The sequence below is a fragment of the Macaca mulatta genome, chromosome 4, assembly GCF_049350105.2.
Source record: "Macaca mulatta isolate MMU2019108-1 chromosome 4, T2T-MMU8v2.0, whole genome shotgun sequence".
NCBI lineage: Eukaryota > Metazoa > Chordata > Mammalia > Primates > Cercopithecidae > Macaca > Macaca mulatta.
This window is the reverse complement of record NC_133409.1, coordinates 37,790,410-37,805,021: the sequence shown is the minus strand read 5'-3', so window position 1 is coordinate 37,805,021 and position 14,612 is coordinate 37,790,410. Positions and strand designations below refer to the sequence as shown.

At 38.4% G+C, this 14,612-nt stretch overlaps 1 protein-coding gene across 11 annotated transcripts in view; it reads left to right on the top strand.

Annotated features, from left to right (window-relative positions):
- SLC18B1 (solute carrier family 18 member B1) overlaps nt 1-10,618 on the top strand; it is a 30,066-nt gene extending 19,448 nt beyond the window's left edge. For 4 of the 11 annotated variants that reach the window (XM_077998649.1, XM_015137282.3, XM_077998650.1 and 1 more), the window contains 8 exons: nt 595-731; nt 3,238-3,339; nt 5,668-5,759; nt 6,892-6,987; nt 7,767-7,841; nt 8,843-8,936; nt 9,033-9,082; nt 9,641-10,616. In XM_077998649.1, coding sequence (XP_077854775.1) covers nt 595-731; nt 3,238-3,339; nt 5,668-5,759; nt 6,892-6,987; nt 7,767-7,841; nt 8,843-8,936; nt 9,033-9,082; nt 9,641-9,707 — 713 coding nt within the window. In that variant the 3' untranslated portion in view covers nt 9,708-10,616. 11 annotated transcript variants of the gene reach the window in all.
- The last annotated feature ends 3,994 nt before the right edge of the window (nt 10,619-14,612 follow it).

The window sequence follows — 14,612 nt, the reverse complement described above, 5'->3', positions numbered from 1 at the left end:
GGTAATTAAATCATGGGGGTGGTTTCCCCCATATTGTTCTCATGGTGGTGAATAAGTCTCACAAGATCTGATATTTTTTATAGATGGGAGTTCCCCTGCACAAGCTCTCTTGCCTGCAGCCATGTAAGGTGTCCCTTTACTCTTCCTTCGTCTTCCACCATGATTGTGAGGCTTCCCCAGCCATGTGGAACTTTGAGTTTCTTAAACCTCTTTCCTTTATAAATTACCCAGTCTCAGGTATGTCTTTATTAGCAGTGTGAGAACAGATTAATACAATGTCTAAACCTGATATTATCTCTGGCCAGGATGAGTATAATAGTTACAACCTGTAACCTAAGACTCCTTCTTTCCCTCACACTCTCATTCCAGTTGATTCTTTCTAATTTGGGAAATTGTTTTTGATAAATTGAATGTGGCCTCTAGGTTTGAATAATTTATATGCAAGTGTAGATTGTATACAATTTTAGGCAAACTCAGAGGGTGAGTTGTGTTGATTACCAGATAAAGATGGTCTTACCAGTTTTCCAAATGAGTTAAAATTAAGAGATTTTAATTGCTTTGATTTTTTTTTTCTTTTTTCTTTTTTCCCCAAAGAGTCTGATCCAGGTGAACACTCATTCTGGAAACTGATTGCTTTACCCAAAGTTGGCCTTATAGCCTTCGTCATCAACTCACTCAGCTCATGTTTTGGCTTCCTTGATCCTACTCTGTCTCTCTTTGTTTTGGAGAAGGTAAGTTGCCTGATTGCTGAAGAGTGCTGCGTTGTAGCAGGTGGATGTAACTGCTTGTTCTTGGGCCCTGCTCTGTGGAAAGACCCTTGCGTGGCTGGGAGAAGGAGGCAGAATGGGCACTACACACCGAGGTAGCCTGTCCATCTCTGCTGTGCCTGTGAACTAGGGATCTGATTCAGTAAAAATGAAAGAAGTCTTTCACTAAGTGGCCAAAACATTAGTTTCCTTCTTTCTAAGACCTTGCTCATGTCATTGTAGGTCTAGCTTGGGCATCATCCATGCTGCTTAACAAGGATACTTTTCCTCTTTTTGTTTGAATTGCAGTGAGACATTAGGGGTACACAGTAGCTCATTTGATGTGAGATGTGCTTCTTCTGTAACAGATCCCCCCCGGGTCTACTGACTTTTTAGGCTACTTCATATAATCAGATGACTATGGACTGTATTATTCTGGGATTTGAGAAAGGAACCAAGTATCCCTAGAACTAAAAAATAAAATGTTGAATTCTAAAAGTTTGAAGTCATCGAAATTTGTTCTTAGATATTTTTGAAAAAATATTATTACTGACACAGTGAAGTCCATTACAAGGTGTGGTAGTTAATTACACTGAACAATTAATATGTGTTGATAAAAGGCAAAAATGACTAACTTCGGCCCATAATGACTTTGAGGTACTAGATTTAAAATAGCACAGAAACTTAAGTTTCAATATACTTTCTAATATCAATAAAGTTGCTAATATGGTCATTTCAAATGCTTTCTGAACATTTACTGATCATAGAATGTAAAGATTAAAATTAATTTTTCTTATAATTTTACACTACCCCTTGAAATCACTGAAGACGGTTTGGGGAACTTCACAGGTAAACTTGGAGACTGTTATTTTAGTGCCTGGTCCAAGATTTAGACAGTAATATAATATTGCCTTTAGCCAGTGAGTACCGTAAGTTACCCAATGTCAGGCCTCTGAGCCCAAGCTAAGCCATCATAACCCCTGTGACCTGCACGTATACATCCAGATGACCTGGAGCAACTGAAGAACCACAAAAGATGACATTTTACCATTGTGATTTGTTCCTGCCCCTCCCCAACTGGTCAATCGACCTTGTGACATTCCTCCCCTGGGCAATGAGTTTTATGATCTCCCCACCCTGCACCTTGTGACCTCCGCCCCTGCCCGTAAGAGATAACCACTTTTAACTGTAATTTTCTACTAGCTACCCAAATCCTATCAAACCGCCCCACCCCATCTCACTTTGCTGACTTCTTTTTCAGACTCGTCTGTCTGCACCCAGGTAATTAAAAAGCTTTATTGCTGACACAAAGCCTGTTTGGTGGTCTCTTCACATGGATACGTGTGACGCCCATAAGAAAAATGTTTTGTGATTATACTGACACAGTCCATTTAGATCGTCAACAACCTGTATTTTTCAGCTGTTTTTCTGTGCTTTTAAGAAGTTGTGTCTAAACAATGAAAAAAAATCTATAACTAATCTCTGGGAAATCCAAGTTGTTTGTGTATATCTTATAAGAAATCTTTTTTGTTGTTGTTTCTCAAGAAAATGTAATTTATTTTAAAAAGATGAGGAAGACAGGAGGTTTCCTCGAAGATAACTATAATCGACCCATTTGTGGTATGGGAGGTAGTATAGGCCCTTCTTGTTTCTGGCTGATGATGGACTATATCAGAACTTTTTTTCGCTTTTGAGACAGTCTCGCTGTGTCACCCAAGCTGGAGTATAGTGGCATGATCTCGGCTCATGGTAGCCGGTAGCCTCTGCCTCCCAAGTTCAAGCGATTCTCCTGCCTCAGCCTCCTGAGTAGCTGGGATTACAGGCATGCGCCACCACAGCAGGCTAATTTTTGTATTTTTCAGTAGAGATGGGGTTTCATCATGTTGGCCAGGCTTGTCTCAAACTCCTGACCTGAAGTGATCCACCTGCCTCAATCTCCCTAAACGCTGGGATTACAGGCATGCGCCACCACACCCAGTTTTACATCAGACATTGACTCCCTCAGGGCTATTGGTGGTGCCTCACCACTGCTGCCCCCTTTTCAGGTTGAAGTGCTGCGGCCCATCCCATTACCCAACTCCAACCTAAGAAATCTTTAGAAATTTATTTTCCTCTTTTTCTGAATCAGAAACCCTATGGTTGGAATCCAAGAATCTCTTTTAGCAAATTCTCCAGGTAATTTTTATGCACGTTGAAGTTTGCAAAACATTAATTTACATATAAAAGTACTCTGAGTTATGGAAGCAAAGTATGTTTAATGCCAAAGGCTACAAAGCAAAAAATCTTCTCTTCTGACTTCTGGTTAGGTTGTCCTCCCATAGAGAAAAAGTAGTGCATTTTCAAAGGTAAGATGAAAATTAGGACAGTGCAGAATATTATTAATAGACTCATGGTAATAATAAGAGGTAAAGAAACGGTAGAAGGAAAAAAGAGGGATGTTTACTTAAAAATGACTTAATTATGTGACTTTAATATAGGATTTCTTTTACAGTTTAATTTACCAGCTGGATATGTGGGACTAGTATTCCTGGGTCTGGCACTGTCCTATGCCATCTCTTCACCACTATTTGGTCTCCTAAGTGATAAAATGCCAGTACGTACACTTAATTTATATTTGAGTCACTTTTGCATGTTTAGAGCAGTGGTTTTCCAATTGTTCCTTTGGAACTCTAGGAGTCCACTGGTTAGACTTGATATATTCAATTGGACTAGGGAGAGGTTGCAGTATCTTCTGTCACCCTAAGGGTCAGCTATCACACTAAACCAATTCACTTTAAATTGCTTCACCTGGGAAAAGAGGAAGAGTCTTACGCTTAAAAAAAAAAAAATTGGATTAGACTTTCTTTTTCTAATTTCTTCCCCCAACATTGTCATCCAGACTGGAGGGCAGTGGCGCGATCATAGCTTACTGCAGCCTTGAACTCTTGGTCTCAAGTGATCCTCCTGCATCAGCCTCCTAGGTAGCTGGGATTATATGCATGTGCCACCACATCCGGCTCCTGGATTAGACTCTCTAAAGAAAAAAACTCTTGATGTAAAAAAAAAAAAAAAAGGATTGATCTTAATAAATAGGGCAAAGTCCTAGAGGCTATTACAGACTTGATCAAATTGAGAGATTTCTTCTTTAGGAGGAGATAATTTAGATTTTCTGTGTGAGTGAAAAAATTGACCACATAAATATGGACTGGTTATCTCATAGCCTTTCTGTTTAAAAAAAAAAAAATACCCTTCTGTTCTCTTTCAACCAGGTTTAAGCCATTCGGTACAGATGATGAGAGCACAGAATTAGTACTGCTAGTCAAATCTTAAACTTCTGTGGTTTTAGGGCTTATATTTTGCATTTCCCTTCATTTCATTTGCATATTTATTTATCAAGAACTGATTTACTTGTGGAATACTTAGTAACCCAGATGTCCAAAAGCAAGTATCTTAAACAGTGTTTGGAGCTTGGTTTTCAGACATAATCTTACTTAACTGAGCGGATATGGCACCCCTGTAATTTTTGTCCTGATTCAAGTAGTTTATAAGGGATAATTTTAGTGGATACGATCTTAGTCCATTCAGGATACTGTAACAAAATACCACAAACTGAGAGGATTTATAAACAATAGAAATTTGTTTCTCACAATTGTGGAGACCAAAATGTCCAAGATTAAGGCACTGGTAGATCTGATGTCTGATGAGGGCCTGTTGCCTGGCGCACAGATTGTCTTCTTTCACTGTAACCTCACCACGATGGAACAGGCAAGGGAGCTCTCTGTGGCCTCTTGTATAGGGATACTAATCCTCTTCATGAAGGCTGCACCTTCATTACCTAATCACCTCCCAAAGGCTCACCTCCAGATACCAGCACATTGGATGTTAAGATTTAATGTATAAATTTGGGGGGGATATAAGCATTCAGTCTCTAGCAGGCAATTTTTTAATGATGTGATTTTTCTAGGTATTGTAACTATTAATACCTGGTAGGGGTTTTTTTGTAGTCACTGGTTTTTTGTTTTTGTTTTTTTTTGACAGAATCTTGCTCTGTTACCCAGGATGGAGTACAGTGGTATGATCTTGGCTCACTGCAACCTCCGCCTCCCAGGTTCAAGCAATTCTCCTGCCTCAGCCTCCTGAGTAGCTGGGATTACAGATGTCTACCACCACACCTGGCTAATTTTTGTGCCTTTTTAGTAGAGACTGGGTTTTACCATGTTGGCTAGGCTGGTCTCAAACTTGTGAGCTCAAGCAATCTTCCGACATCGGCCTCCCAGACTGTTGGGATTATAGGTGTGAGCCACCGCGCCTGGCTGGTCATTGCATTTTATAGTTAGTTTTTTTGTTGTTATATTTGTAATAGTTCATCATGTGCAAAATCTGATCTGCAGTACACTCCCCTGCTAAGAAATCTTTGTCCTTTGTTCACTTTCTGTCTTGTTATATATTGTCCTTGCTTGCGAGTTTCTCATCTCTTTATTTTCTCACTCCTGTAATCCCAGCACTTTGGGAGGCCAAGGCAGGCAGATCACAAGGTCAGGAGATCGAGACCATCCGGGCTAACATGGTAAAACCCCGTCTCTACTAAAAAAATACAAAAGAAATTAACCCGGTGTGGTAGCGGGTACCTGTAGTCCCAGCTACCTGGGAGGCTGAGGCAGGAGAATGTTGTGTACCCGGGAGGCAGAGCTTGCAGTGAGCCAAGATCGCGCTGCCACTGCACTCCAGCCTGGGCGACAAAGCAAGACTCCGTCTCAAAAACATAAAAAATAAAATTAAAAAATTAAAAAATAAATAATAAATAAATGTAAAGTTTTGTTTTCTTCATTGTATTTGGGTTTTTGAATATCATGATTTATGTTTTTTACTATTGTTTTATATTGTTTGATTATGGAGGGTCTTTGCCTCTAAGACTCATTTTGACTCTCTTTCTCCTTACCAGCCTCTAAGGAAATGGCTTCTGGTGTTTGGCAACTTAATCACGGCTGGGTGCTACATACTCTTAGGGCCTGTCCCAGTCTTGCATATTAAAAGGTAGTTTTTTTTCTTCTGTATGTTTGGCTAAATAACATTAGGAATTATTTCAAAAAATTTTGTTTTAACACTGGTATAGGTTAGTATTTGGAACATTAATATTTAAATAATTAACTGTAGTACTCTATTGAATTGTTAGGCTGACAATATTTTACCCTACTAGAAGCTAGCAGTGGGAGAAGCAGAAAAAAAATGCATAAAATCTGTCTCAAATGACAAAAATGCATATTCTCCTGTATTTCAATTGTACCTACTTGTTTATACTTTATTTTTAAAATAGAATTTGTTGCTACTTACCTTTACTTGATAGTTCTTAGAATACATTTTTTGTTTTTTTCTATTCTTTTTCCTTGAGGCAGGGACCAAATCTGTTTTTGTCTCTGTATCATCCTTAGCATGTAGTAGCTGCCTATTAAACCTTGCTTAATGTAATTAAAACTAAATTGCTTAATGTAATTTAGTTGCTAAAATAAACTGAACTTCTTAGACCTTTTCAGGTACTTCTGGGATAAAACATAGTAATATGGAAAGGAAGGGGTTTCAGAGTCCTTCAGACTTGAGTTTAGGTTTTGGCTTTGCCATGTACTAGTAAGCAAACCACTTAACTTCCAAGAGCCTCAGTTTTCTCATCTACAAAAAGGAGCTGATAATAGTACTTACATCACAAGGATTAAATCTGGTAACATATATTAAGTAACTGGCATAGTCTCCTCATATGGAACAAATGTGTTTCCTGACTCTTCTTTTACCTCTTTCCTTCTATGCCATTTTTAAATTAATTGAAGTTCAAAGCCAAGTGATTGAAAGAACAGTATTAGTACTGACATTTTCACTAATTTTGAAGGGATTTTGTTTGGTGAGAAGAAGCCAGGTTGGCTCCAGACATGTGATATATATAACCAAAGATGGAGATATCAGGATGAATTTCCCCCAGCCCCAACAAATACTGTAAGGAGCTAAAAGGCACTCCAACTGAATGAAATGGGTTAGATGGGAATGGAAATGAGACTAGGCACATAATCAGTGAAAATAACGTATCTGGGATCCTCACTTCCTTAGCATTAAGCTTTGTGTTTCTTAAAATGCTAATGTTTTTCTTTTTGTATTTTTTTTCTCCAAAACCCTTTTGCAGTCAGCTTTGGCTGCTGGTGCTGATACTAGTTGTAAATGGCATCTCTGCCGGAATGAGTATAATTCCAACTTTCCCGGAAATTCTCAGTTGTGCACAGTAAGTTACTTCCATTGCTTGAAGAGCTGTATTGTGAATAAGTAGTGAGTATCACAGGCTTTCTTGAATTTCTCAATTTTGCAGCATGTTGGATATTTTTGCCCCAATGTCAAATCTTCATGATTCTGTAGCATATGATATCATGATATAAATAGTAATAATACACTAATAGAAATGATAATAGTACATTAGTAGCTAAAATGGGTTGTGGACAGATACCTGGCTTGATGTATGCCTCAGTATGTATGTAATTTTGAAAAGCTAAAGCAAAAGAGATAGGTCTCAGCATTGTTCCTCTTTCATGGAGGAGGTCCATGAGAGAGCCTAGAGTGACCAGCATGTGTCACCTGGTCATCATTCTTTTGTTTAATAGGTGTGATGATGAACACTAAGTACTATGGCTGTGCTGGGTCAGTTCAATAGTTCTCATGGGAATAAGGAGCTATCTCTGTTTTTTTAAAGTTGTCTTTGTTCTCTTTCCATCTTCATCTCATTTTAAGAATTTCTTAATTGTATATTTTTATAAGTATTTAATGCAAACAAGCCATGCTTCTTAATATCATATATATGTAGAAAAATTATTTCTAGAAAACCATGGAGTAAATGTAACTATGAAAATTCTTTTAAATTAGATTTGCTTTTTATCTCAGAAGTGGAGTGTTCTTGCTGTTGGTTTTTTCCAGATTATCCTTGGTTTATCTTAATTGATCTATCATACAATTTTTCTTTCACACAGGTTTTCCTTTTAATAATGGATACACTCATGTCTCTTTTTGCAGTGAAAATGGGTTTGAAGAGGGATTAAGTACATTGGGACTTGTATCAGGTCTTTTCAGTGCAATGTGGTCAATCGGGTGAGTAGTCATTTAATTTCTTTCTTTTTTTTTTTTTTTTGAGATGGCGTTTCACTCTCGTCACCCAGGCTGGAGTGCAATGGTGCGATCTTGGCTCACTGCAACCTCCGCCTCCCGGGTTCAAGAGATTCTTCTGACTCAGCATCCTGAGTAGCTCAGATTACAGGTGCCAGCCACCACATCTGGCTAATTTTTGTATTTTTAGTAGAGACAGGGTTTCAACATGTTGGCCAGGCTGGTCTTGAACTCCTGACCTCAGGTGATCTGCCTGCCTTGGCCTCCCAAAGTGCTGGGATTATAGGCATGAGCCACTGTGCCCAGCATCCTTTAATTTCATTCATACTTGCAAGATGGAAAATATTAATACTATCCCTATTTTAGTTGATGAAGAAATTGAAACACTGAGAGATCAGATGAGTTTCTCAAAGACAAACAGTTCCTCTAGGGGAAAGCCAGAGTTCTAATCCATACCCTCTCACTTGACAATCAATGCCTATACCAACAGTTTAATACTTAGTCAAAATGGTTTCATATACTTTATCTTATTTAAGTGATATTTATAAGTTCCTTTAATAGAAACATGTCTCTGATTTTTACAGTTTATTCATTTATTATTCATTTGCTTATTTTTACCTTCTACCAGAAGGGTAACTATGCTAACCAATGTAATATATTGTTTTGAATTGAGTTATATTAGTTGCAAATACTGAGAATAGAATAATATAAAGAATTTTTTAAACCTGTTTCATCTTTTTTATTTTGATGTAAGCCATCTACTTTTCAGAAGCAGTAATAATTTCACAATTGTTAAAAAATTTTGAATGTCATTATCAGGTAGAATTATTTTCTTTTACTGAATGCTGTGTCCAGGAATTAGTTTTTTCTTTGGTACTTATCTTCCAATTTTATGAATACTTACAACTGAAGGATCATGTAGCTTTTTATGAAGTAATTATTTATTTTTTGCACTATTGAATACTTTTTCTTCTTTCTGTTGTTAGTGCTTTTTTAGGACCAACGCTGGGTGGATTTCTGTATGAGAAAATTGGTTTTGAATGGGCAGCAGCTATACAAGGTCTATGGGCTCTGATAAGTGTGAGTAATGAGTCTTTTATTTTCATTTTCCTTATATTTGTGGAAAAACTTGACTTGGAAAATTCACATTAATCAGTACTTTTAATTGTGTTTAAGGGATTAGCCATGGGCTTGTTTTATCTACTGGAGTATTCAAGGAGAAGAAGGTATGGTCAATCTGGGGGCTTTTTTCTCTCTTTAAAAGTTAGCCAGTGCAAGTGGAAAATAAATAACATTTTACATTTATTCTTCCAGTCTGTGGATTTCTAGGCACTCTGAGGCTCATCAGTTGTGTAGATACTCTTTTAATTTTTATTTTTTGAGATGGTGACTTGCTCTGTCACCCAGACTGGTATGCAGTGGCACAATCTCAGCTCACTGCAACCTCTGCCTCCTGGGTTCAAGCAATTCTCCTGCCTCAGCCTCCCACGTAGCTGAGATTACAGGCGTGGGCCACTATGCCCTGTTAATTTTTGTATTTTTAGTAGAGACAGGATTTCACCATGTTGGCCAGGCTGGTCTCAAACTCCTGACCTCAAGTGATCTGCCCACCTTGGCCTCCCAAAATGCTAGGATTACAGGCGTGAGCCACTGCGCCCGGGCAGTAGATACTTTTTTAAAAAGATAGTTGGATGGAGATACAGGTACTGGTTTTATGTTTGTTTGTTTGTTTGTTTGTGTTTAAGATGAGAAATATTGATATTCATCTCTTTCCTTCAATGTAGGTCTAAATCTCAAAACATCCTCAGCACGGAGGAGGAACGAACTACTCTCTTGCCTAATGAAACCTAGTCTGATGGATCCTGGATTGATAGAAAGTTGAGAAATAAATGCTTCTGGCCTTAAACATCACTGTAGGAAGGGTTTCTAAAATTTTACGCACAAAACTCCATGGACCCCATGCCAGTGTCTTGGAAGTGTCAACGTGTTTTTGGATGATCTTGTATTGGGTTGTACTTACTGTGATACTGAAAAGCAGTCCTGCTGTACTAGCTATATTTGAAATATTAAGTATGAAAGAGGTAATTAAAAACAAGCAAAACAAAACAAAACAAAACTTAGTTTTTAAGTGACCAAACTTGTCCTTGAAGATGTTGTTATTAACTTGAGTTAGTTCTCATTTCCTCTGTTTATTTTTTATTCTGAGTACACTAATTCTGTGAATGTACTTTTTTATGAACAGGGAAATAAATGAACTAATTTGATATGCTCTAAATATATAAAGGTGCTTCAAAATATATAGAAACATTACTATGAAATCAGTTTTTAAAAGATATACTTTCTCTTTGTCCTGAGGTTTTTCGGTCTTGTTCAAAAGGAAGAATTCTTGCCTGCCATACAGAAACTCTCTAGCACTCCCTGGCTTTAAACGTTTCTAAAAAGTCTGTTTGTGTGAAAAGTACAAGAATAACAATACTTACAACTTCCATTTTTGTAACTTACGTTCACTTATGATCTGGATTTATAAATATTACTTGGTATAACGTTGTTCATTTCCTTTAATGTCTCTGTTTTTTGGTTCTGCCATCTGTTTTGTTTTTGTTTTTATCCATATTCTTGGTAGATGTATTTCATCCCTAGAGCAGGTCAGCCTCCTTCCCCTAATGCAAATGCTTGTTTTGTTAGGGAAGGGCTTCCTCCAACTTCGTGTGAAATCCATGATGTTGTTAAAGTGCATAAATGTCTATTGTGTAACTCTCATGCTTCTTGACCTATTTTCATGGTGTAGTAGCCACATTTACAGTAATGTTTTAAAAGAAGAAATGGTTTTATGTATTCATTCAAAAATATCTTTTCAATGTCTTCTCTGGGCTGACACTGCCAGATGCTAGGGATTTGGCTGTGATCAAGATAAACACAATTTCTGCTTTTATGTACCTTATACTGGTGAAAGAGACAAACAACAAGTAAATATCAGACTCTCCAGTTATCTTACAGAAATGCTAAGAAGGAAAAAAAAAAACATGGTGATGTGATAGAGCAGTTGGCTAGAGTTGTTTAGATGTGGGTGCCTAATTTGAAAAAGTCCGTGGAAGTGCAACCTTTGAATTGCGATCTGAAGGAGTAGAATGTAGCCACCATTCATTCATTCTGACAGAGGACAGTCCGTAGTATGTGCACAAGGGCTTGACATGGTCAAAGATGAGGCTTGGTCTGCTGGCTGGAGTCTAGTAAACTGGAGGTGATGCCAGAATCTGATTCTGTCTGCATGTGGACAGTGAGTGGGTGGGGATAGGGATGGTAAATGGGAATGGAGGGGGAACCTCGGAAGATTTGAGACAGACAATAATGGTTTGGACCAGGGAGTTGGTGATGGAGAGAAAAGGTTCTATCTGGGAGTGGAACCAACAGAATGTGCTGATGTGGAGGGAGGAGAGAAGAATCTAGGAGGACTCCTAGGTTTTGGCTTGAGGGTGTGGGTGGATGGTGGTGACTGCTAGTGAATTGGGGAAGAAGAGGAGCAAAATGGATCCTGAAGTGGCAAAAGTTCAAGCCGCCATGGTTTGTCATTGCATACCACCAAAACCAAAAATATGGAAAAGGAGGACAATACCAAGGGTTGGAGAGGATGGCTTTGGAAGACTGCCTGGCATTGAGTGTCAAGACTGGATGTACATCTGTCTTGTGATCTCTTCATTTCCCTGTCCCCTCAAGCCTTTCACTCTTGAACCTACAGAGTGTGATCCAATGTGAGGAGGACAAATGGCCTGCAGTTCCTTTCCCAGAGCAGTGCCAGGACAGAATGTGACCCTGGCCCCCTGCACCGGCTCTCTGGGGAGAGAACTTCCTTCATTCCCATTCCCAATACACTGCTCTCAATACTTCCTTTGGATAGCATTGTATTTAAAGATGCTACATACAAAACCAAATTTACCCCTTTCTCATTTTGAAATTTTGCAAGTATTAAGATAAGTGGGCTGGGAGCAGTGGCTCACGCCTGTAATCCCAGCAATTTGGGAGAGCAAGGTGGATGGATCACGAGGTCAAGATATCGAGACCATCCTGGTGAAACCCCATCTCTACTAAAAATACAAAAGTTAGCTGGGCATGGTGGTGCACGCCTGTTGTCCCAGCTACTTGGGAGGCTGAGGCAGGAGAATTGCTTGAACCCAGGAGGCAGAGGTTGCAGTGAACCGAGATCAGGCCACTGCACTCCAGCCTGGTGACAGAGCAAGACTCCGTCTTAAAAAAAGAAAAAAAAAAAAGATAAGTGACAGAAAAGTTTTAAAATATGAGAAAAGACAGAGGAAAGAACACTTTGAACAAGGAAACCAAAAGGTAGGTCAAAACTATCAAGGGAAATCTCTGTGTATGTGTTTATATTTTTATATATTTATAGTCTTCTAAATGTAATGAGACTGAGTAGCTTAAAAGAACCTTTTTAATAATGAGAATATTTTATATAACCAAATGTGGAATATGTTAGTAATAAAAGGTATCTTTTATGTTAAGATCATATTGCAAACTATACATTATAATATGATACGTAAATCAATCCAAAAGAAAACTATAAAGGATAAATACAAATTACAGATCGTTTTTAAAAATTAAACTTTAACAATTTTGAGATAATTGTTAATTCACGTGCAGTTGTAAGAAATAATAGAAAAATATCATGAGTATTCTTTCCCCAGTTTCCCCAATGGTAACATCTTGCAGAACTATAGTACAATAGCACAACCAGGATACAGAACATTCCCATCGCCATATTCTTCGTGTTGCCTTTTTGTAGCCACATCCACTTCCCTCCCATCTTCACTTCTGGCAGCCACTAATCGATTCTCTATTTCTATCACCTGGTCCTTTTAAGAAACGTATAAATTAAATCGTATTGTATGGAACTTTTTGGATTGACTTTTTTCAGTCAGCATAATGCCCTTGATTCTATTGGCATTGTTGCATGTATCAATAGTTCAGTTCTTTAAGTTGCTGAGTGGTATTCCATTGGGTGGCTATATGACACAATGGAATACTACTTTATTTGTTACAAATAAAGCTGCTATGAACATTTAGAAACAGGTTTTTTGGTTTTTTTGCCAGGGGCTAGGGTAGAGGGTGGGGTACCAAGCATAAGACTTCATTTCTCACCGGGCGTGGTGGCTCACGCCTGTAATCCCAGCACTTCGGGAGGCTGAGGTGGGCAGATCATAAGGTCAGGAGATCGAGACCATCCTGGCTACCACGACGAAGCCCTGTCTCTACTAAAAATGCAAACATTAGCCAGGCGTGGTAGAGGGTACCTGTAGTCCCAGCTACTTGGGAGGCTGAGGCAGGAGCATGGCGTGAAGCCGGGAGGGGGAGGTTGCAGTGAGCCGAGATCACGCCACTGCACTCCAGCCTGGGTGATAGCGAGAGGTTCTGTCTCAAAAAAAAAAAAAAAAAAAAAAAAAAAGACTTCATTTCCCTGGAATAAATGCCCAGCAATACAACTACTGGGTTGCATGATAACTGCATGATTAGTTTGTTTGTTTTCAACTAATTTATTTTAGACAAGAAACTTGATTTTGACAATAAATATTAAATATCATACCTTAGTTAAATATCTGACTGGGCATGGTGGCTCATGCCTGTAATCCCAGCACTTTGGGAGGCCGAGGTGGGCGGATCACCCAAGGTCAGGAGTTCAGGAACAGCCTGGCAAACATGGTGAAACTCCGTCTCTACAAAAAATACAAAAATTAGCCTGGCATGGTGGCGCACACCTATAATCCCAGCTACTCAGGAGGCTGAGGCTAGAGAATCACTTGAACCTGGGAGAAGGAGGTTCCAGTGAGCCGGAGATCACGCCACTACACTCCAGCCTGGGCGACAGAGCAAGACTCTGTCTCAAAAAAGAAAAAAAAAAAAAACCTATTTACTTATTTTTTAATGATCAAGATTTAAATATGTCACAGATACCCTCTCTAACCTAGCTGGAAAAGACGTGGGTGATAAATTCTTACATAGCCAATTAATTTTCATTAAGTGCAATTAATAATTGAGAAATATCTCTACACATTCATATCAGAAGGAAATTATCCACAGGGTAGTCCCATGATACTCACCTTTTCTTTGGTATCACTGTCACATGACCCTGTTTTATGAAACAAACCCACAGGAGGGGGAGGCTCAGACACAACATATTTACATGGAGAAGCTAAAATGTTATTTAAAGTATTAACAAAGGAAACTAAAGTCCGCACAGCCAGTCTTTGTTAAGAGCAGCTTGCAACTCCTAAATATTTGCACTAGTTTCTTTTAGAAAACCTACAGCCGGACTTCTAATCCCAGCTTACTTATAGTTGAGTATTACAAGGGACCATCTAGGAAAACATGATGTCATAACAAATTTTGACTTGTAGTTCAGTGCAATTTTATCATCAGTACTAAAATAATTCAGAGTGTATTTCATGTTGACAAAAGGTCAACAATAGCATGCCAGACACAAAAAGCAGTATATCATTTGTAAGTGTTTATCAGTCAAGACAAAAATTGAGTACCAAACCAGTCAATTAACCTTATTGTAAATTTAAAAAATGACAGCCATGAAATCAGTTGTTGCATAAATACAGGTAGGTTTCTTTTTTTTCTTTTAAGATAATTAAAACCAGTGTAGATAAATTTTTCGTTTGAGAATAGTACTAATACCTTTTCTTCTCCATATATTTTCAGAACTTTTAGCTATGCTTTTTCTTCTACTGTTTTCTGTTCTATCAT